Source organism: Sylvia atricapilla, chromosome 6 (assembly GCF_009819655.1).
Source record: "Sylvia atricapilla isolate bSylAtr1 chromosome 6, bSylAtr1.pri, whole genome shotgun sequence".
NCBI lineage: Eukaryota > Metazoa > Chordata > Aves > Passeriformes > Sylviidae > Sylvia > Sylvia atricapilla.
Window position 1 is genome coordinate 38,290,035 of NC_089145.1, and position 23,582 is coordinate 38,313,616.

The 23,582-nt window shown below is 45.1% G+C and overlaps 1 protein-coding gene across 1 annotated transcript in view; it reads right to left on the minus strand.

Annotated features, from left to right (window-relative positions):
- Positions 1-765: 765 nt before the first annotated feature.
- Positions 766-23,582, minus strand: part of SLC35F4 (solute carrier family 35 member F4) — a 111,127-nt gene continuing 88,310 nt past the window's right edge. The window contains exons 2-8 of the mRNA XM_066321582.1: positions 22,041-22,229; positions 17,777-18,074; positions 10,741-10,960; positions 4,941-5,066; positions 3,675-3,867; positions 2,258-2,347; positions 766-1,219 (exon numbers count right to left, since the gene is read on the minus strand). Of these exons, the coding sequence (XP_066177679.1) occupies positions 978-1,219; positions 2,258-2,347; positions 3,675-3,867; positions 4,941-5,066; positions 10,741-10,960; positions 17,777-18,074; positions 22,041-22,229 (1,358 nt within the window). The 3' untranslated portion in view covers positions 766-977. The remainder of the gene's footprint in view (positions 1,220-2,257; positions 2,348-3,674; positions 3,868-4,940; positions 5,067-10,740; positions 10,961-17,776; positions 18,075-22,040; positions 22,230-23,582) is intronic.

Genomic DNA, 23,582 nt, shown 5'->3' on the forward strand with positions numbered 1-23,582 from the left:
AGTCTAATGGATGCTCTGGAGAAGAGAGAGGAGGAAAAACAGCGCAATTGAAAAAACCTAGAAAATTTGGGAAAGGTGCGGTGAAACCCAAGAGATCTGAGATGAAATGAGGGGCAGTGAAAAAAACCAAGACTTGCCAAAATTACTCCAATTCAAATCTAGAAATCAGGGAAGAAATGTAAATAAAGAGACAGGAGAAGCATTTGGAGAAATTTAATCTTAAGGGAAAAAAAAAAGGAAAACTTCAAAATCAAGTGAAAGCACAAAAAGTGAATGGGATGCCAGGAATTGCATGGAAATGGACCAAAGCTTGACTAATTAATCCTCATTGGAATCACAAGATTTCATTCCCTTTCCTGAAACGAAATTCACTCAAATTCTAGCCCCACTTCTAGAAAGCTGCATTTGGAAGGAGTCACAGCTTATAGTGGTGGAGGAGGAGAAGGCTCTCCTTCTGCACATCATGGTTTATTTATTCTTATAATTTTGTGGAGTATTATTGCCAACATCAGTCCCTTTCAGAAATGAATTCTCCAAAATGCCAGCAGAAGCTTGAAATGCTTTTCCAAGCAGTTGGAAATGCTGCCTCGCTGAATGAGTATTTCATTCGAAGTAAACCAAGATGTTAAATTTTGAGATTTAGCTGGAAATATCCAAGATTTGTATTCTCCAAACTGGCTCTACTTTAGCCACTAAAGTGAGATAAACGATGCAAACTTGATCCACATTTTAAACTCAGCAGCACAGAAAGATACAAACTTGAACTTTTGTTTATTACAAAAGATTTTATTGTAGTTATTTACACCCGTTCCTTGTTAAGTGTATAAATGTAAACATTTATTATAGATGTATTTCTCTTATCTTACAGTCCATCCCCTGCTCAGGTAAGATGACATTTTTTGAAGCATACAGGTGGTGAGGAAAGTTAAGCTATATTCACAGAATATACATCTGCGTGCAGGGAGAGTCCTCCAGCCCTACGCCAGCGGGATGGACACTGTCCCGTTGGCTCTGCTCCTGCTCCTTGTGTGGACGCTGGATTCCGTCATGTCCTCGGAGTGATCCTCGCTCTTCTTCTCCTTCAGGCTGTTGATGAACCTCAGGGTGATCTCATCCCACTCCTCAGGCAGCAGCATGAGCAGGAACCCGACGCAGATGATGATGGTGGCCCCCAGCCGCACCACGCTGAAGATCATTTTGTGCTTCAACAGGTCCACAGCTGGGAGGAGAGGGAACAACAGCAGCATCAGAACGGCAGCAAGGATGGATGGAGGCACCAAGAGCAGCCTGGCACACCCCTGTGACCCTCTGTGCTGCACTCTGGGTGTGCCACTGGCCGTGTGGCTCTCAAATCTCGCTGAGCTCTGACCTGACAATGCAGTACTGGAGGGGCCACAGCTCCTCTGTCCCTCACTGCTTTGTGCAGGATCTGAGGGAGCCTGGAGGGGTTGGATTAACCCCCAAGATTTCATGGTGAAGGGTCTGTGAGGGAGCTGGGAAAGGGGCTCCGCCTGGAGAAGAGGAGGCTCAGGGGCAATCTTCTTGCTCTCTGCCAGAAGAGGGTACAGCCAGGCAGGGCTCAGGCACTACTCCCAGGGAACAAGGGACAGGATAAAGGGAAAAGAGCTCAGGCTGGGACAGATGGGATATTAGGAAAAAATTCTTTGCTGAAAGTCCAGTAAGGCACAAGCTGTGGGGGCAGTGGTGGAGTCACCATTCTTCAAAATGTCCAAAAAATGAGTGGATGTAGCACTTCACTTCATGGTTTAGTGAGCAGGAGGATTTTTGGTTGAAGGTTGGACTTGATCACCTTGGATGTCTTTTCCAACCTTACTGAACCAGTGATTTTGTGATTCCTGACATGGAAGGCACTTTTTGGTAACTCTTTACCCACAACAGGCTGCATCACCAGAGCGTTCCCTCAGACTGCAGGAACTAGGGATGGGGAAAAAGTAGCACCTGGGCCAGAGAGCTCACGGTGCCTCCAGGCCCAGCCTCCCAGCTCCACCCACAGCACACCTGAGCCCCAGGCAGCCTCCCACTGGCTTTGTTTCACAGCTGCATTCCCCTAAAACCTGGTATTTTCTGGTGCTCAAAACCCCAGGAGTGATGAGGATGAAGAGACTAAAGAGCAGAGACAGAGGCTGTTCAAGACAGAACTCTGGAGTAATTTCCGCCCAACAAATTATTAAGTAATTAAACTGCTTTCTGAGCTCCCATGGGCTCGTTTTGCCAGCAGCAGCCATGGCACTGGTACCTGCATTTCCAGGGACACTGAGCACGGTGCCGATGGAGATCAGGATGGGGTAGGTCAGCACCACCCCAACATTAACCAGGATATTGAAAGCTAGGGAAAAACAGAGAAAATAATACATGAAAATGGAGGAAACACCAGAGTGAGACATTTCTCCTCCACCTTGCCCCTACAGGTACAGTATGTGATATTAATATGTGACCTTAAGTATCCACAATGAGAGACTTGTCACAAAGTGATTGATTTTTCTGTTTTCTCTATATGAGTGTGAAATTAAGGGAAATTCTTCACAGGGGAAAGGGGAGGGCTGGATGGCCTTTCACAAACTATAATACTGAGGCTATCACACTCATATTCCATGGCTTTGCACAGGCTTTAATCAGATACAAAACCCCTGGTGTTTTGTTGTTTTGGGTTCTGGGTTGTTTTGGGGGTTTTTTTGTTACATGACAACATTTCCAGAGAGCTCCATTTTCCTTGAAAGATTAAAAAACCTTAAAGTTTGCTTAAGTTTCTTTAACCTTTCCTTGAAAGATGAAAAGCAAACTTAAGTTTTTGATCACCCACCCATCCTGCTGCTGAGTCCCCTGCACAAGGTTGGGTTTATACACTTGGGTGACAAATTATTCCTAATTCTGGTCCCCTAGGAGCTCACAGGGCAGCTGCAGTTGTGGTTAGAGCAGCTCAAGGCGCTCACAGCAGCTCAGCTGCCAGCCTGGCCACATCTCAGGATGGGATGGGCAATGACATTCTCTCTGCTTCCATTTAATAAACGTGTAGTGAGACAAAAATATCTTCAATTACGGAATAAAAGAGACTACCAAAGGAAAGGATGTTGTTTAATGTGGGAATTAAAATGCCCCTGGGCTGAATCCAACAGATATTTTGCTGACAATTCTGGCTCAGAAAGAGGGAGCCTTATGTGAGCCCTGCCCAGGCCCTGCAGCATCCCCAGAAAGGTGCCTCAGCCCTGGGGGTGCCCCTGTCAGTGCACAAACATCCCCCAGGAGCTGACTGGGAACGTGCAGCCCTTTGAAATGGGATTTACAGCAGTCAAGCTGTGCCAGATACAGGGGCATTGTTGTGGAACTATAGCAAGGATGAAAAAAATGGGCAATTAGTAGTGCTGCTTCATGTTTACTCCCTGCTATTACTGTTAATTATTAATTAATGTTAATTATAACTATGCTTACATATCAATTATTAATTGTATATCAATTAATACTAATGTTTCATGAAGTGTAATGAAAAATATTAATCATTTCTAAGGAGCACCAGTTAGCACCGGGACCAGAATTAATCTGTGAGAGAGCTCTGCTGCTTAAGGGAATGGGGGAAATAGTTTGTGCCCGAGGCAAACTTTATAGAGGGTTGGAGGGGTGAAGACCTAAAAAAATATTATTTTTTTTTAATCACTTACCTAACCAGAGGCCAGCTACTCCACACAGGTAACCCCATGGCACAGCAGAGAAAGGATACCAGTACTCCACTTTTGTGAAGTAGAGGATGATGGGGGTGATGGAGATGAAGATGAAGTTGAAGAAGCCCAGCGTGGACACAAAATGAGCTGCTTCCCCGAAGTTTGCACTCCCAAGAAACATTTTGAACAAAACCTGGAAAGAAAAGGAGAAAGAAGGGGTTTAGACTCCATGCCTGTCATGGAAGCACAGTGGAGCAAAGGATAACATGCCACAGCCCAGCCCTTTTCCTAGACAAGACTCTTGCAAGGGGACCTTTGGTGAGATTTCTGTCCTTTCCTGTGTTTTAGCATCACTTTATCACGGGGATGGCTGAGTCTCTACAACAAAGCTTTCCACAAAATGCCACGAGGAGCAAGTGTAGAAGAACCCAGGAAAAACCCAGAATAAACCAAGAACCCAAGGACACACCATTCCTGCAATGAATGTAGAGGATTTGGGCTGAGTGCGGCAATGCTGGGATTTGGGAGGAGACTCCAGTGACTTCCACAGCATGACCATGCTGTGAGAGGAAAACCAGCCTGGAAGGGCTTCCTCTTCAAGAATTTGTCCTCTGTGAGCCTAAATTCATAAACTCTGAGTGACTTGTGAAAGGCCACAACACTTTTATGCGTGAGACAAGCAAAGTCTAAAGCTGCAAGGGTTTCCGATCCTGCCACAACTCACTCCAAACTTGACGCATGCAGCTGAAAATAACCCCAGCCATGTTCAGCCCAAACTGTTCCTGAGACACAGAATCCCTGCCTTTCCCAGCCCTCACCTTCCAGAGCAGCCATTTCCTCCAAGCAGAAGTGTGAATTGCCTGTGCCAGGCTCACACCAGGGCTCTGAGCCCAGCATGTGCCAGGGAGCTGCAGTGCAGACCTGGGATGAGTTGGCCACCCTGGCTCTCCTCCCTGCTGTACATGGAAAGCCCCTTTGAAAAATGCTGATAAACCCTGTTGTGATGATTTAAAAATGATCTCCCCAACTCCTTGTGGTGTGGCAGTGATTTCATTAAAGGCTCATCAAGAAAAGCCATTCTGGCTAATTGGCAGATGACAGCTAATTTACCCTCACGGTACATTTCCTGACATTGTCACAACATGAGTGATGCAGGAGCGAGGAGCAGAAGAAAACATTTATTTTACAGCATTCTCTTTGTATTTGTGTCTTTTCAACAGCCAATGTGAATGAATTTAAGAGTGCCAGCAAACAGTTGTGACCTACCTTATACAGTGCAGACGTGGAGGCTGATCCCACGGCGTAGGCCACCCCGATAATTGAATCACCCTGGAAACCATCTGCATATGCCATCATTACAATTCCTGTGATTGCCATTATTGCTGCCACTATCTGCACAGACAAAGCAAAGCAGTGTAAAGCTGAGATCATCACTGGGAGGGGCTTCTCATGAGCGTCATTACCCACTTGCTCTGACCTGGAGCTTTCTTGTTTTCCCTTAAATAGGAAAGACCGTGGGAGAGATGTAAAGCATAATGAAAGTGTGTGCACTGACAGGGATGTGGATCTACAGCACTGCAAATTCTGCTGGGGCCTACTTACAGAACATCCACCATTATGCATTTGTCAGCTAAGCATCCACCTTGAAGAGGCGACTGCAAGATCAAGAAATTCTAAGACATCACGCTCTACTGTACAACAAGAGAAATACTTAGCATTGCCACCAATTTGACTTGAAATGCAAAGATTAGATGGCCAAACATCCTGAAAATTTAGTCCAGGGAAATTAGCCCTGTATTTTGGAATAGCAGGGTACCACAGGGAGATCTTCCAGGTGTCTTGGGTGTGCCTTGACAGCTTTTTTTGGATAGGCATGACCAAATTTCTTCATGAAGCCTTTACCTTTGTACTTAGGTGGTTTTGCCTCATTTGAAAATCCCAGAGAGAGTATCTAAGGAGCTTCAAAGAAAAAGAACAGGAATCATTAACTACACCATATCTCAAATCCTGGGTCTTGACTCCAAGAACCTTAAGGAAGTGGTAAAGCCCAAAGTGTTTTATTCTTTAAAGAAGTCCCCCTCTCCACCTAATTGCCCTCAGCAGGTAAATGTGGAGTGTGAAATCCAAGGACACTGAATACCCAATTTCCATGCAGTGTTTCCCAAGCCAGTGCACAAATCCTGAGCCAACACCAATGTGACATGGGCACTTTCCCTCTTAAAAACATCACTGAATTTCATTTAAGAAATATTTAGTCCTGGATAAACCTAAGCTTCAGCCCACAGACTTCAAAGACTTCATTTTGACCCAAACATGTGTCCTCCTGTAAAACAGCCTTTCAGAGCTTACAGTTTTACCAAGAGTCCCAGAAAACCATTGACACTCACCCCAAGCAGGTGTGAGCCAGATTGAGGCAATACGCACAAAAAATCCCACAAAATAACTTCAGCAGAGCTATCCAGGAGAGCAAAACCATGTTTCAAGGAACACACAGGACAGGGACACACGACTGACTCAGGTGAAGGTGTTTCCACACAGGGAACAACGGGGAACTCAGAATCACCACCCAGGGCAGGGCCAATCTTTGAGACTACAGGTAAAAATGTCATTGCTCCTAAATCCCATGGGCATCCAGGCCAACATCTTCCCAGGAAAACTCATCTCCTGGGTGCAGCTTTCAGTCCTTCCCTCTCACATCAGCCCGATTTCACCAGTCCTTGAGGCACACAGGTGACTCCTCACATGGCAGTGGCTGTGCCAAAGTCACAAACCCCACTGCAAGTCTGTGTCCCACTTTACTCACATGTATAATGCCAACTCCAAGATACAAAACATGAAGGTATCACTGACACCTCCAAATTCACCATGAAATGGCAGCTGAAACCCAGGATCCAATGTTGTAGGCTGGAGTGCCCTGTGGAATTGCAGTTTCTCAGTGCTGTGATGAGATCTGGGAGGTTTTTAGCAAGAGGGGATGAGGAGGCCTCCCCCTTTTTCTTCCCAGGATAACACATTCCAGCAGCTGGGCCATCTTGGGAGACACCACAGAAGTCCCAGCCTTGAAGCAATGATAAATGACAGCCAGGACCCCTCAGACATCCACAGCCTCTCCTCTGAGTGTCCAGAACCCCCCTGCCCTGCCACACTGGGACTCACCTCAAGCTGCACTAGACATCCTGCCCTGCACAGAAATTCAAGATTTCAGCTGTCAGCTGGAATATTTCCAGCAATGTGTCTGTCTCAGAAGACAAAACAGAAGAGTCCAATGTAGGAATGCCTCCTTCCAAGGGCAAGGATGGAGATTTAACTCTTGGTGCCCTCACTGCTCAGTCCTTTCCTTGTGTCAGTGAAAATTAATAGATCCATCATTCCCTTTCTTCCTGTCATGAAAAACTCACTCCCAGTGTGTCTAAACCAAATTTAGAGAGCTAGGTTCCTAATGAAATCAAATATTTATAAAGCCAAGAACCCTTTTTTTCCCCTGAAACAACTAAAATGATGGACACGTGGAGCTTCAGCATCTCCTGAGACATAAGTAAGACCTGGGACTGAAATTATTTTCAGCAAAACAGCAAAAATATTATTTAAATTTCATGCTCGAGGCTCCTCCTGAATGTTACATACCAGGGCATCAGCACAGCTGACCTGTGCCTGCCTCAAATTTTGGCTTTAGAAACCTGAGCTCACATCTGCAGGCTGCTCTGCAAGGTCACAGGAAAGCAAAGACAGCTGTCAGCTCATTAAACAAAGCTTTTAATTACTGAAGAGTGTAGTAACTGTCTTTTGGAGGCTCACAGGTACGGAATGAAATTAGCTTGCCTCTTTTTTTTCTTTTCTTCCTGAAAGAGAGCAAGACTAAGCAACAGTTCATCAGAAACATTTTTTTTCTATGCAGAGCACAGCAGAAAATGAGGTGTAAAGAATCACAAAATGGTTTGGGTTGGAAGGGAAGCTCATCCAGTTCCAATCCCTGCCATGGGCAGCGACACCTTCCACTATCCCAGGCTGCTCCAAGCCTCATCCAACCTGGCATTGAACACCTTCAAGGATGGAGAAGAAACCTCTCTCCAACGTTTTCAAGGGAGAAAAATGTTCCCAAACTACTCTGTACCTACCTAAAAAACACTGATTCAACTACACACATGAAGCCAAACCAAGGGCTTAAATATGCAAACATATAAGCATGTGTCTAAACCTAAGGAGCACAAGCCAGGAGAACTACTCAAATATGTGAAGTCTTTTAAATATTTGTGCTTGATTTGAGCCAAAGCTGTCTGGACTTCCCGAAGTGTAATATGGAGACATTATTAATTTGAGAGAGATATTCAAAAGTGTCCAAACAAAGGTTAGGTGCAGGCAGGGATGGTTCTGTGTGTCCTTACTCAGGGCAGGAGGTATTTCAAGGTACCTGAGCTCTACCTGCACTACTTTTATAGGTAAATAGAACCAGAGAATTGTTAAGGTTGGAGAAAACCTCATCGAGTCCAACCCTTCACCTAACACTGCCAGATCCACCACTGTGTCCCCAGACACCACATCTACACGTTTTCTGAACACTTCCAGGAATAGTGACTCCACCATTTCCCTGGGCAGCCTGTGCCAGTGCCTGACCACCCCTTCTGTAAAGAAATCTTTTCTAACACACAACCTAAACCTCCTCTGGTGTTTTTCTTTCTCAAGTGGGTGCTACAGCTTCACCACTGATGGCACGTGGCTCTCCCTGCAGAGCACACACTCTGGATGCCTCAAACACATCACAGCAGCTGAAACTTAGTGTGCAGCCCTTCCGCAGTTATTCCGTGCTCCCACAGGTGGGACTGTGCCATTCCACAGGGTGGCCAGCAAGACAGGTTTGCCTTTAGACGTGGCATCTAAAAATGCAGCCCTGCAGCCTGGCTGGCAGCTGCTTTCAGGCGTGCAGGAAGAGTGCCCGGGGATCAGAGGGCATGTCAGGCAGCTCCCACGTGCCCGTGGACATCCAAGGGCAGTTTGGGCACTGCTGCAGCCACACTGGGCATACAGAGAGCTGGGAATGTGCTGCAGAGTCACTGCTGTCCAGGCACTGCAGCATCCCCACCTCGATGCAAATCGAATGCGCCCAACAACCCCGGAGCTCTGGTAGAGCTACTGGGAGCTGAGCTCCTTGGAAAAGCTGGCTGAGCTCCTGGGTGCTGAGTTTTTCCACAAAAACATGGGTCAGGGTATAGGATCAAACCTTTTATTTCTTTTCATGTCCTTGCTGTCCAAATAACCCAATTCCTGCTGCTCTCCGAGGGGCTGTGAACGAGGGCAGCTGAGGCATTCAGAGCACAAAACGCTGGGTCTGTGCTGCTCTGTCATATTTTAGCACTCAAACACTCTCCTGCGTGGTTATTAACATCATTCAGTGTTATTCCTGTCAGGAGAGCAGCTGGAAAACGCTGTGAATTACCTCCCCAGCAATCGGCATCCAGGCTCTGCCAGCAAGCAGCGAAATCCAGTTTATGTGCAGGGTTTTGCTGCTCACTTTTCCCTCCAGGTTTTTCCTGTGTGAACGGTGTTTACAGCATTCCTACTAATGCATATTTATGACAACCTTTTTTTAGTCAGTGAAAAATAAATAATAACTGAAAATAGTTTTTATTTCTAGGTTTCTTTAACAGAGTAGGCTAGCAGAACACAAGAGCTATGCTTGCTCTTCCAGAAAGATGTTGCTTTGAGATGAAAATTAGCTTAAAGGATAGAAAATGTTCAATTTCTTCAGATGATCAATGGGCAGAGGGGGGTAGTTACTCCTCCTGTTAGTTCTGTAGAGAACTGAGGGTTTTACACCCTGTTTATTCTTTGAGTCAGTCGGTGGGCTGAGGGTGGGTCACATTCACCCGATCTTTCTGTATTTTCAGCTGTGTATGAAATAGATATCCAGGTGTCTGGCTTTACCTTCAAGCACTGGCTCACCTCCTCAGACTGGCAAGCACAGTGCTCTGCTCAGTGTCCTGGTAGCTGCTCCAAAACCCAGATGAGACACCTGTACAACAGGATGTCTTTTCCCTTCATTTCTGAACCCTTCTATCACACTATTAATTAAAAACAAACAAACAAAAAACAAACAAACAAAAAAAAAAAACAAAAAAAAAAAAAAAAAAAAAAAAACCACCACCAAAAACAAGCTGCTGTGCCCAGTTTCAAAAAACAGACTGACTTGGATGAGTGTCTTGATCCATCACACTTTCCATGGAACCTAAATCTAGCTGCTGTTGGTCACTTCTGGTCACAACCACCACACCTGGCCCCACCCAGTGCCTAATGAAGGTCAAGGTTTTCAATAATTCAGTCAGGACTGTGCCCAATACAACCTTGAGCCATTTCAGATAGGAATCTGCATCAATGAACTAGCAGAAATCCTCACTACTCCTCATCCAAGGTGTGAAGCCAACAGTTTAAATGGCATGTTTAAATTTAAGTTGCTGCATATTCGGAGATGTGTATATGGAAAATTGCACAACAAGTTTGCCTTCCCCAGACCCAGGAGCACATCGTTTTGTTCAAGTTCTGTTTGAAATTTTTGCAGGATCCATTTTACTGCCAGGTAATCCTGTAATACTTCAGAGCAAAATGCACCTCCACACAAGAGAGCTGTGTTAATTTTAAAGCAATTTTGGCACATGCACATGTACAAAGTGATATGGTAGCACAAGAAAATTACATCACACATCAAAAACATCTGTCTACCCAAACAAGGAATAAAACTGCTTTGGTTAGAACCTAAGCATTCATCACTAAGTTTAAAATAAAATTAACTTAACTTCAGCACAATGAGCCAAGACAGAATAGGTTTACATGAAACTGGAAGTTGTTCTATTGCAATTCATCAAGTTACACTTGGCTGTTATGGCTCCTTGAAATTCCCACACTGAACTTCTGAGGTCTCTAACTGATCCTGAGGCTGCATCATAAAACTAAATGAGAAAGGTTTTCATGGTGTGTCTATGCCCCAGTGCAGCAGTGCTATGGCAGCACCACGGCTGATGGCTTTAAGTGCAATTATGAAAACATGAGAGAGTGGAAAAGGAGGCACATTCATTACCCTTGCTCCCATGAACCTGTCTTTGAGCACAATCCAAGAAAGCAAGAAGACAAAAGCTTTGTTACAACAGAACAGGGCAGAGACGTCTGTGGCTGTGAGCTTCTTTAAAGCCAGTAAATACAGGTAGTTAGTCAAAGTCCATAGAATAGAAAAGGGAGCAGTCCTTTTAAGAAAGAGTTTCAGCGTCAGACCATCTTCACCAAAAATCCGACTGCATTCCCTACGGAAAGAAAAGAGTTTCAGTCTCAGCCAGGGTTTTCCTTAGCATTCACTCCAGTACAACAAACAATTCATTAGGCTTTTATGGTGCTTTTCCTAACTACTCCACACGCCCGAGAGAATCCGTTATTTAATTCACATGGGGAAAACAACCCACAATCTTCTTAAAACAGCAATTTCGCAAGAAGAAAAGACGAAACTTACCTGGAATAATCACACTCTGTGCAACAATAATCCCAGGGACTCACACACAGAAATGAAGGCTATCTGTAATGTTCCGACAGCTCCCAGACTCTGCCTTCAAGGCCATGAGCACAGGGATTAGAATCACCATTTTTTCTCTACAGCTTGCCAAGTTTCTTTTTTTTTTTTTTTTTTTTTTTTTTTTTGCTTTGCTCCAAGCCCTGTTTTCATTCAAAAAGACTGCCAGACATCAACGTGGTGGGGAATGGAGCCACCAGGCAGTGGGAGTGGGCCAAGCAAACAGGAGTGTGAGAGAAGGAAGGGTAAGGGAGGAAAAGTCATTTAACAGCTTCATTTTATTCTACAGTGAAAAGCTGTGTTTTCTAGGAGATGTTTCCTTGAGGATTAAATCACAGACAAAACCCCCAGCTTCCCAAACACTGCGTCACACACAGCTCAAGTGAGCTGTTTGTTTCTTAGGATTTCAGGAATCTCTGCCTTTCCCAGACTAGGAAGAATGTTTTTAGCAACACCACTGTCTGCACTCTTGGTTGAAGGTATTCCTGAAGACACTTCCCAGTGGGCTTCCCCCCTTGGCATGGCAGGCTCCCTGACACTGCTTAAAACATGAGAGCTCCCACAAGTGACCCCAAAAAGCAGTGCAATGAACCAGGGCACCCTCAACCTGCAGCACATCCTTCCAAGGAAAGGGACATGGAGGGAATAATCCAAATGCCCTAAGGCCCTGGGGCTCCAGAGTGCTCACAGCCAAACATGGCTGCGTTTGGAAGACTGGTAAAATACTCATTATGTAGAATTAATTAGCAACTTCAAAGATTGTGCTGCAATGTGATGTCAAGAAAGTTTGTTATTTGGGGGCGGTGTGATAATTATCCTGATTTTAAAGACAAAATTGTTTTCAGGGCCCCTTAACCATTTTTTACTAATTCTTGGCAGTTTTGCTGTTACAGACACTGCAAGTTTTTACTCTTAAGATTGGAAACCATTACTCTCATTTTGAGGAAAGTAGAATAATAATATTTATGTAGTAACTTAGATCAGCTACATCCTAACATGAATGGTTTTATGGTTCTACTCAATAACCACTTGTTTCCTGATGCCACTAAGACAATCTGATGTACAAAGCAGTAATTTCTGGTAATAACAAATTCCATTCTCAAACTCTGTGTAACAAGTTAACACTTCAGGCTGGTGGATCTGCTAATTATCTCCTTCACTCTAGTTGACCTCAATGCTCTCAGGAGTCCTGTTCACCAAAGATCAGGATAAAAAGGCTTAAAATACAAAAAAGAACAGCTACTGGTATGCATAATTTATCTGAGATGCAAAGCAAACGGTTGGTGAAGCAAATAAATTAATGCCTAACTTTGATTGCAGGCTTTTGTAAATCTGATTTCAACAGGAGTTAGAGGTGACAAGTTTCCCTGTGTGAGACGGGACTCACTGGCAGCACTTCAGAGTTCCTTAACATGCAGATATAGTAGTTTACCTTTACAAAATGCTTCCCCTTGAGGCTCAGGTGGGTGCAGAGGGTGATTCAGGGCTCAAACTCCACCTCAGTTCAAGACAGGGGGGTGCAGTGTGGCTGTGTCACCATTCCATGACACCACAGCCAGGGTGTCCCATGTCCTGGCAGGAACAGACATGCACTGTGAACTCCACACCTGTGTGGTGGGAATTCTGCCATCACTTCTGGATGCCTCAGGAGCTGTCAGGATCTCAGAGGAAAGGAGCCTGTGCTGTGTTAAAACAAGGCAGAAAGGTGCTTGGGCTGCCTTCAGAAATGCAGGGCACAGCTGGACCCTAATGCCGGAACGGGCCAGGTTTTGTTGTCCTGCAGATCCCTGGGATGTTTGCACACAGACAAACCTGGAGCAGAGTCAGGAGGATGGATCAAAGTGCCCTGACAGTGTGAATCCTCAAAGGAGGAAAGCTCAGTGGTTATTACATTATACTGGGTCAGATTAATTACTATTCTGGGTCAGGTTATTACATTAATCTGGGTGATTTGGGAAAGGCAGTTGTGGCTGCCCCAGCAACGTCACTTATGTCTGAGTCCCCAGAAGCAGTGGGAGGGGAAAGCAGAGATGCACAGCCAGGAAAAGAATCTGGAAATGCTTCACAGGCCCCAGGCAAAGGGCTGCTTAAGCAGCTGGGGCGGCATGCATCACAAACACCGGTGGCCAGACAAAACAAGGGCAGGTGGTTCCTCAACTCGAAGTAAAGAAGATGCAGCAAAGTCTCTGACAGGGTGGTGCTGAGTGAGGCACAGACTTGAATTCACCCCTGTGCTTAGGAGAGCTCCATGAATAATGCTCAGTCAATGAGGAAATAAGGAGAACATTTTCCCAGTCAGATTGCCTGAGGCTTTGTGAGGGCTGGTGGCTCAGTGGTTAACTCAGCCTCTTTGACATGCAACTAAAATTAAACTTGCAGGAGTCGTCAGACATGACAGTGATTAAAACCCTGGGCTCAGGAGAGAGGGCTCCCTGGAACCCTCCCCACACAAATAATGCTGCAGGCTGCTGACTTAGAGGCATAGACAAATCTAAGGGCAGCTGACCCTGAAACTATGACACAAACTGTTTCCAAATGCACAAGAGGTCTATTTAAAACCTGCCCTATAACACAAATAACTCTTTTTACTTGCAGGTAGCCCTCAGCCATCAGCTCTGGGCAGCATGCCATGCTCTCAGGAATTACAGCACCTCAGGCAGTCGTGTAGCTTTGCCTCTGACACCCACTAAATAGCTCATGTGCCCTCTCAGTTATTCCGATGCCAGGCCCTGCACAGGAATGGGATTGTTCCTTCCTGACACACAGCTGCCTCTAGAGTGAAATTCAGCAGCTGGTTTTAAGCAGCTCACAGAAAAAAAAAATAGCAAACAGGAGGAGACCAGGGGTATAGGACCACAGAGAATGCAGTGACATCACCTGGATTAAAACTTGGCAAGGCCACAGTGACATTAGGGCAGCAAATAACACAGGAGCACCTTCTGTTAGCACAAATTCAGGGCTTCTGCCTAAATGATGTCATCTGCAGCAATAAAAGACGTCCCAGCTCCACTACAGGGGACAGGCACCAAACTAAGTGTGGTTAAGCACCCTGGTGAGTTGTGTTCCCAGCACTGACTGAATCTGAACTGGCAGAAAGGGCCCGACCAGCTCTCCTTGTCTGGTGGAGAGCTGCAGCAAAAGGAAAGGGAATTCTGCATGAAGCTCTCACATGAGCACTGTCTGGCACGGGGGGTAGCACCAAGGAATGCTGTGTCCAGCAGGAATGGTCCATGGGGAGCCCAGCTTTGCACTGATGGTGTTCCTCATGTTTCCCCTTTGCAGAGCAGGGCTGGATTTGCAGTGCCATTCCACAGGTGGCTGAGGGAGCTGCACTGAGCTGCTGCTGCAACATGCAGGGAGGGGTTTATGGGTAGAAACCTGCAGTGACAGGCTTCATATACAAATACCAGCTACTTATGGCTCAGCCTGCACTTCAAGTGATGCTCACTTCTTGTTATCCAAGAAATCCAACTCTTCCCAGTGTGTTTTGTTCACATTAAACCTGCACCTACCAACGCTTTCCCTGGCCAGTGCCCTGAGGCTGGGAAGAGCCTGCAGCACCAATCTCAGCTCTTACACCTGGCAGGAAGCTTCTCAGTGTCACAGTGTTTGTCCTTGAGAAGCCAAGACACCAGATGGGGAAGGCAAAATGTACTGACATTGAAAATTTCACCCACCTATTCCATAGCACAGCTGCATCAGACTCCTAAGTCAAGTCTGTGCAGTGTCTTCTGCTGTGGTAAATGCTGGCAGGGTTAGATTTCCTGTGTCTGAGCTTCCTCAACTCCAGATCATCTTAGCTAGTACTAATGGAAGGAGTTTCAAGCTCTTTATGAGGGACACAGCTTTTATTTACAACACTGAGGGAATAGCAAGAGCTGTCTTCTGCCTCTAGACAACCAAGACACTTCCCCTAAATGCAGCAGTCAGTTCATAACCATGAGTTATTTTCTCAGACTGCAAGATTGAATCTCTAAGGTAAAGTGTGAAAGGTAAGAAACACACAATTTATAATCTCAAATATAATAAAGAATGCTGGAATGGTTTGGATTGGAAGAGACCTTAAAGCCCATCCAGTTCCAAGCCACTGCCAAGGCCAGGGACACCTTCCACTATCTCAGGTTACTCCAAGCCCTGTCCAACCTGGCCTGGAACACTGCCAGGGATCCAGGGGCACCCTGTGCCAGGGCCTCGAACCCCTCACAGTCAGCAATTTCTCTTCAGTATTTCATCTAAACCTGTCCTCTCTCAGTCTGAAGCCATTCCCCTTCCATGTCTTTGTCAAAAATCCATCTCTTTTGCAACTCCTTAGGTACTGAGCAGCCTAAACCTTCCAGAAAGCCAATCTAAAGTTGAAGATTGAGACTCCTGTCGTTCCAAGTGGGATTTATTAAAGGAGCAGTGGCTCTCTGCAGCTTTGCCAGCCTGGGGCAGCACTCTGCAAGTCACTCCCAAGATCACTGATCTTTGCTAAGATGTCACAGACATTGTTTGTTCAGATCCACTGGGAATATCTGCTGGACAAAATATCTGATGCCTTTAAGCTCCTGGAGAGTAACTACATCCTCCAGAAACACAAAGACAAATCACCTCTGGTCTCTGAGGAGAGCCTGGAACTGCTGCAAATGGGTTTATTGACAAGAATTAGCTACTGTACAGGAATAAAACAGGTAAATGAAGCAGCAAGAAATCTTACAAAATGTAATAAAAAAACTTCAAACAGGAACAATATTAAGAATGCAAATCGAGAAATTACACAAAAGATCAATGTAGGTTTGAAAACGCCCCAGTTCTGGAGAGGAGGCTGGGGTGAAATAACTTCCAAAGATCCTTTCCAAATTAAACCTGTCTACAAGTTAAAACTACAAATTTTCAATCCCTTAAGTCACCAAAAAGTCAAGAGCTCATCCTGTGGAGATGCCCATCCCGTAAACAAACTGTAAGAGTCTGGAGAGTCAAGTTGTAACACAGCACAGACCACGTAGTTGCTCTCCCTGATGAAATCATTATTTACCAGTAGTTTCTTCCTCCTTGGGACATGAGTTCCTGACATACCTGGAATAAGAAATACTCTGGGAAGATTCCCATCAGCTCTAACACTGGTGTCCTGAGTCCACAGATTTGCTGACCCACTGCAGAAATTCCTGTGGCATTTAAGACAGTGTCTTCAACTTTAAAAGCTGAATTCTTACCAGCTGGGGAAATATATCAATTATTTAACCACTGGCAATTTTTTTATGCATTGCTCCAAATTTTTGCTCTGATACAGTTATAATCAATGAACAAACTGCAGGGGGTTTATCTGCAGGGTTATTTCTTCTCACTTTCTTATCTGCTGTGCAATTGTTATTACTTCACCCCACAGGCAGAAGCCAAGCTGACACTGTTAATGTTCTCACAAATACTCCAGCAGAAATCTGAATGAAGCATCATTAACAAAGCACCAGGGTTTGCAGAGAAGCACTTAATTAAGTGCAACTGTTCAATTTCAGTCACACTGATTTGACAGCAATGATAATTTAGGGCCAAATTACATCCCAGATCCTGGCAAAAAGCAGCTGAGGGAAGAGCTTGGCCCTGCTGCACTCCAGCCTGACGGTCACAAATGGGATTCCCTGGGTGCTCAGTGACAGCAGGAGCCAGGGATGGGCCCCATGCTGGGTAATTCCTGGTGGAACAATTCTGCTGGAGTCAGGCACACTGTTTTGCAAGCAAGTTTGCACTGGAACAACAGAGGTGTGTCCCAGCTCAAAATGACCCTGTGAATCTCCTCCCTCCCTGGGCAAGGTGTGGTATCTCTTGGCAAGCTGAGTTTTGTTCTGTCCTTTAAAGCAGCTCCCATGTCACCGTCAGATCAGAGAAATAATGGAAGTGGAGGAGGAACTGTGAAATCAATTGTCACAGAATGTGAGGTACTTCGAAGTCCTGGAGACAGACTAGATGTAGTTTTCTTCAGAACTGGCTAAGGTAAAGCTAAGCTGCAGCAGTGGTGGCTGGACTGGATGATTTCTTTTGGTTCCCCCTTCATCTTGTATTTCTCTGATTTCTCAGAGGCTACTGAAAAGGGATTTATAAATTTCCAGCAGGAAAAAAGGGCAGTTTGCATCCTGCTCTACTTGCTCAGCACAGAGAGCAAGCCACGGTCTTCCACATGGAAACCACCTCCTCAGCTCTGAGTATCTTTCTTCTCAGCAACAAGTTGGTTTGGTTGTACCCAACACTGCTATTCTATCATAAATGGACCAGGACAGATTAATCAATGGCCTGATCCAGGTAAGAACACAAAATATAGAGATATTACACAACATAACAGCAAGATTATGAGCAGATTATTGACCTTTTCTATCCGTTAAGAAAACCCTTTAAAAATCAAGTATCCATTTATTCAGCAGCCATCACTCATCTGTCAGCCTGCTGTGAGCTATTTATGAATGAGGTTTTCTGCAGCATGACCTTTGCTCTGCCTCCTGACACCACGGGTGGAACTGAGCACAGCAGTGATCTCAGCCCTCAGGAATTAGGTTTTTTAAAGGGATACTGCCACAATAAAGCCTACCTGAATTTTTTGATTGGAGACTGCTTTTCCTGCGCAGTTGCAAGGTGCCCAGAATAATAAATGGGAAAAATCATAATGTTCCAGTTTGTTGAGAACCAAGTCATGAAAAAGGGACAGTCAAAGGTCTCAAAAGTAATTTTGACAAACTGCGTGGTCCCAACCCAGGAGGAAGAGACGGACAAAATGATCAGGAATCTCCAGATTAGCTTGAGAACTGTGGATGTGCAAGACTGGCATCGTGTCTGTCCTTCGGCTTCTTGGCTGCTGCTCTCTGTGTGCGTTTGTGTTCCTTCTTCTCCTGAAAAAGAAAAAAAAAGGAAGAATAGAAAAAGAGTTGTACATGCAATGAATGCATGCAAAATAATTCCTGGCAAAACCTCCCCTTCTGGTCAAAGTCACAAATTATCCCTTGCATTCTCCCTATAACTCCTCTATGTCCCATAAATACTGAAATCCTGCACAAAAGTATTTTAATAATACCATCTCTGTCACTTCAAGGAGGGAGAACCAAACACAAACATAACACTGAGGGCTGAGGTAATGGGATTACAAATAAACTGTTGTTGCTATTTGCTTTATCAGCTCTTCATTCCTTCTGCCAGCAAACCTCCAGAATAAAAATACATCCCTTGGAACCAACAGCATTATAGAGGCAATTACTGTTCATGTGTGCAACAGAAGAGCTCTCTGAGCCTGTAGGTCTGGAGACAGGAACAAGTTCCTATTCCTCAACACTTTTAATTCCGGAATCACTTCTTTTATTTGCAAGCTGGGATGGGGAAGAAAGAAACAGTCTGGTTTTATGTACCCAAGCAGAGAAAGGCTTTTTGCAGTCAGGTTGGTGTACTTACATTTTTGTAGGAAACTGGACAAAACTGAAGCTTGTCATGCCTAGAAATAAACCTCTACACATAAACAAGGAGCGATCAGAGAGTTGGCGTCTCCCATTTTAGCACAGCGGTTTTCAAACCTAAGTGCACATTTCCTAACACAGGTGAGGAGAATTTAATCTCACTGACTGGTGATTTGCTCTCCAGAGAGATCTCCCAGAGATGCAGCCCACGATCCCTATTTTGTTTCCCTAGATCCCAGCTGAAAACAAGGAGCACTAACACTGCTGTCCCAGGAGCTCACGGGGCAGCACTGAGCTGCAACAATTCACCCAGTTTGATCACATCACAGCAGTCTGACAGAAGAAATGGGAAAATCTTCTAAAAGTCATGGCCTGAAGCTCTTCTTAACTACTCTTATCAATTACAGCCATGTTAATTAATGCATGATGTGACGTCTAGAAGAAACAATATGATTTTGAGGGAAGTTATAGATGCACTGAATGACAGCATACCCTGTCCTATATTCAACTTTTATGTGACAGAGGTATCCTTTTGCACTCAGGTTTAGTTTTCTTTCATATTATTGTTTTTGCTACATTAGCCATAAAGAAATGTCAAGCTGGGGTTCCAAGCTGTTACTGTGAACCAACGTTACACATAAAAAAAGATTTATCAGACCAAGGAGTGCATTTGGAATCAAGAATTTTCCTAACTAGGACATGAAGCTTTTTGTAGTTGTAATTGTGTTATGTGTTCCTAAAAATAATCTGTATTCAGTGGCTCTATTGTTTAGTGGTAAATCAAGAATTTAAATACAATTACAGGTTTTTTAAAAACATGCAGAGGATAATCAGCCATGGGTCTGAAAAGACAGGCATCCTTTTAGCATTCTCCTTGGCTGCTGAGAGAAAGTAGATATTTTTATGGTATTAATAATGACTGACATCTATTGAAAGGTAAATTACAGTTTATTTTCAAGTAAGAATGGCTTAAAAAGAATATATTATAGTAGCATCAATTTGCAGGTCCTCCTGCTGAGTAAAACTACCATGCAATTAGTCCTTTTTCAACTACCACTTAAAATAATCACACAATGATAGAATAATAAAGTACTTTTAACCATGCTTTCTATTTTTCAATTACAAAATAATGATGCAATTGGTGTCACTATGCATAACACCACCATCAGCATTTGATTTGGATGTTAGAGTCCCAGGTCAGAATGTCAGGGAAAGGCACAGAAACACACACTTGTTGCAAGACCTACCTTGGATTTAAAGATCTGTGTAAGTTTTAGCCCAAATAAATGCACAGTGGGGAACTGTTGTATGTGTTTAACCAGGGATCCCATGTGATGCAGTTAGCAAATAATTGTGTATTCAGGATAAACATGTTGTCTGGGGCCCCTTTATGTTTAATGATAACGGAAAGGCATGGTGAGAGGGGAGTTGATTCCATCCTCTTATATCTACATCTATCTACATCTCAGTTCACTGGAGGCACCTAACTCTAGACCAGATATTTGCAATTAACTTAAGTGAAATTGTGATTGATCCCAGTGACAGAGGAGCTTGACAGCTGCTCTCAAAATCTGTGGGATGTGCACACCTAATTCCTGGCCAAAGAATCAAAAGAACAAGGTAAGAAATATCTTTCAAAATAATGACAGGGCTCAAATTCAAAGGCCCAGGGTAAACAGGCACACTGTTCCTATTAAAGAGGTTTAGGGATTTCCAAGTCCCCCAATAAAGCTGGGGCTGGAGCAAGCACTTGTGCTTAGACACCAAATGAGAATGAGGAGAAAACAAACTGATCAGCCAAAGTGGCAGGAGACAGCGTTTTACAATTGGCAAGGTAGCAGAAATCCTTGGAGTCTGCATTTAGATGGGGCTGGTACAAATCAGGAGACTTACCCAGGGAAGAGCACAGAAACAAGGCTGAAAGGACAGGTAAGAATGCAGAGCACACTGCAGGTGACACAGGGAGATGGCAGTGGCCAGTGGCAAACTGTACGGAAGGCAGTGAGCAGGAACACCCCTGCATGGTCCTTTGGTCCAGAGTGCAATTCTGACTGACAAGATGGTCACAGACAGAAGAGCCTTTTGCTTGCAGTGTTCAGAAGAGTGAGATGAGGAAAACCAAATTCTACAGCTTTTCATTGAAACTCTTTTGGCTATTTTGCAACTAGACCCTAGAAAATCAGATTCTTTGTATTTGTTTACCTATTGGGTCAGTCCCAGTTAGACTTCTCTGATGAGGATGGGAAGATCAGGATCAAAAGGGAAATTAATAACTGCAGAGTAAGTGTTTAGAAGAGTATGATCTCCAGACACTATTCAAGTGATCTAGAGCTCATTTTTGGAGATGATGGATTCTGATTTTGGATGTACCTTATTGCCACCATGCACAGTTATTTCAGCCTGATATCTGGAAAAGTGAGATTTGGTTTTCTGATATCTTTGCTGTGATCTTAACTGCAAGATGCTGCATCAACTCCTTGCAGCAATGATCACTTCCAAGTCTCTTCTGAGGCTTTCCATCAAGAGAGTACTTGTTGAGTACGAGATCCCTGTTTTCCAATGCAAGGAGGAAATGGGTGACTCTTGCTGCCATCAGTGGTCAAGTGACAAGAGGAAGGTTCAGCTCTCCCAGGTCCAGTGTGCAAGGGAGATCCAACTTTTTCTTCTTCCTCTTTTTGCTGACAGTATCTACGCAGGCAGTCTTCCAATGAACTTGGGCAATTAAATAATTTCCTTCCAAAAAGCTTGGACAGTTAAATTATTTCACTCATTTAAAGTCTCTGCTCCTCAACAGAGTGGTTTAGCAGACTCACAAGCCTGTGGCTGCACATTGCAACTCCTCCCATCCCATCCCTGCAGCTCCAGGATGGACACCATGGTGAAGAGGTCAGGTTCACCACACCTACAGGCTCATTTGAGCTAAACTTCTGCAGTGAGGTGGGTGATGGAAGCCTTGATGTGCAGCTGACCGATGATCTGAGCTGTGATGGTCTTCCCTAGAAATCCTTCCACTTGCTGCTCCTTCTCTTCCTCTTCATCAGATCATCCGCGGCACGAGCTGAGATCATTGCTGTCTTTGAGAAGGAGCTCCTAAGGGCCCTGGCGTGTGGCCAGGCTGAGGAAGACACGACCACTCTGTGAAATCTAACCGTGTGCTAGGGTTAACCAGCTCTGAGGATCTTCCGTGCCTCATGCCGTACCAGGGCCCTAACGCACATCACGTCCCTGCGGATCCCAGGCCTCTCCTCCCGTCCGTGCCACCTTCCCGCCTCACCCCCGGGCTCGGGAAGGACCTGCACGTGGCAAACCAAACCTCAGCATGCTCGGGCCCTGCCCCATCTCTGCGGACACAGAGGGGAGAGGCCTCCGGCAGGCACGCGGTGGCGCCGGGAGTGCGGCTGTGGTTCCTACCTGATCTGCTCTGCCTCTCGACTCTGCTGTGCCGACAGATTCCCGAGGGACTTCGATTCTGCAGCTCAAGAATGGGAGCAGCAGAATCTTCAGCAACAGATAGAGGGGAGAGCTGCCTAGTCATGCCTCTGTGTCTGCTGGGGCAGTTGCCTCCTGGCTTGCATTGGATGACAGTTGATCGTGAGGCACCTGAGAAGAAAGAGTTTGCATCAGTTTTGTCTGGAAAGTCCCTGGAGGAATGCAGGGCTTTCAGACAGGCTGGCAGTGAAATGCATACAAAAGGAAGCGCACAGCAAAATTGCAGGTTTCAGCTCTGCTCTGGATAAAGCAAATAAGTGAGTAAATAAATACTTAACTCTCTCCCCCCTTACAGATAAAAAGGTGCTGCATGAAAACCAGTCTTCCCCCTGAAGAAATGAGAGCCCCATGCTGCAGTGTACTCTTGGCCCCACGGCTCCGTCCACAGGGCCTGCACAGTCAAAGGAATTTGTACTCACGTGGGCCCCTTCCTGAGCACTGACACTGATTCTGGCCAGAGGAGAGGTCACCATTCCCCCTCAGGTGGGAAGGAGGGCTCAGAACCACTGCCTCCCTCAGTGCTGGCTGCCTCTCTAGAGGAGAGCTTCCTCCTTCCATCCTCCAGAATGATCCTGGAGACTCTTGTACAGAATGAAGCCACGGTCAATCACAGGTCTTTTGGATGAAGATTTCTGCTGCAGGATTTCCCAAAAGACGCTGACTTTATGCATTTACAAACACCAAATCAGAATCTCCGCATCTTCAAAAAAGTTGCTTTCTCTTCCTCTGCCACACGCAGGCAACTCCAAGATGAGACATTTCACACAGAGGCTGGACAGAGGCATGAGGTGGCAGAGAAGACTCAGGTCCCAGAAATACCAGTGGTACCAGATGAAAAATTTTCCATTGAGTAGGACACCATATTTAAAGAGTAAGAGCATGAAGGGCTGGATTAAGAATCAGGAATCAACAGCAAGGAGTGCAGTGCTGGAATCCATCAGTGTGACTGCTGATCAATTGTGCACGGACTTCCAAATTTCCTGAAGGTGTCTCTGTAGGAGGTCAACACATGAACAGCACAAGAGGGTCTTCTTTTCCAGCAGAAAGTCAGGATGACAGGCCATTCTGGCAGATACAAATGTGTGTTCATGGCCAGCTGAGATCACCCACTGCTTGTTTTGCAGCTGCTACTTCAGCTGGTGACTATCTCACCTAAACTTGTGGAAGATACCCATACCCAGAGCAGCCACTGACCTTGCTGTGACTTTGAAGGATTTAATATGATAATCCCAACTACTTCATACTGAAAAGAATACAAAAACAGACACAAACCCCATGTGTGAGGTGTGACATGCGCAACAACTGTGGCAGAAATCCCAGAGGGGGACATTCTTGGTTGCAACATGAACCATTCCAGTGCACTTTGAGCAAAACACATCAAACTCAACTACTACCTGAAAGCGTATTCCAAAGCAAGGGCTGTATCCAAGACTCAAGAATTGAGATAAGACTCTTGCCAGTGGG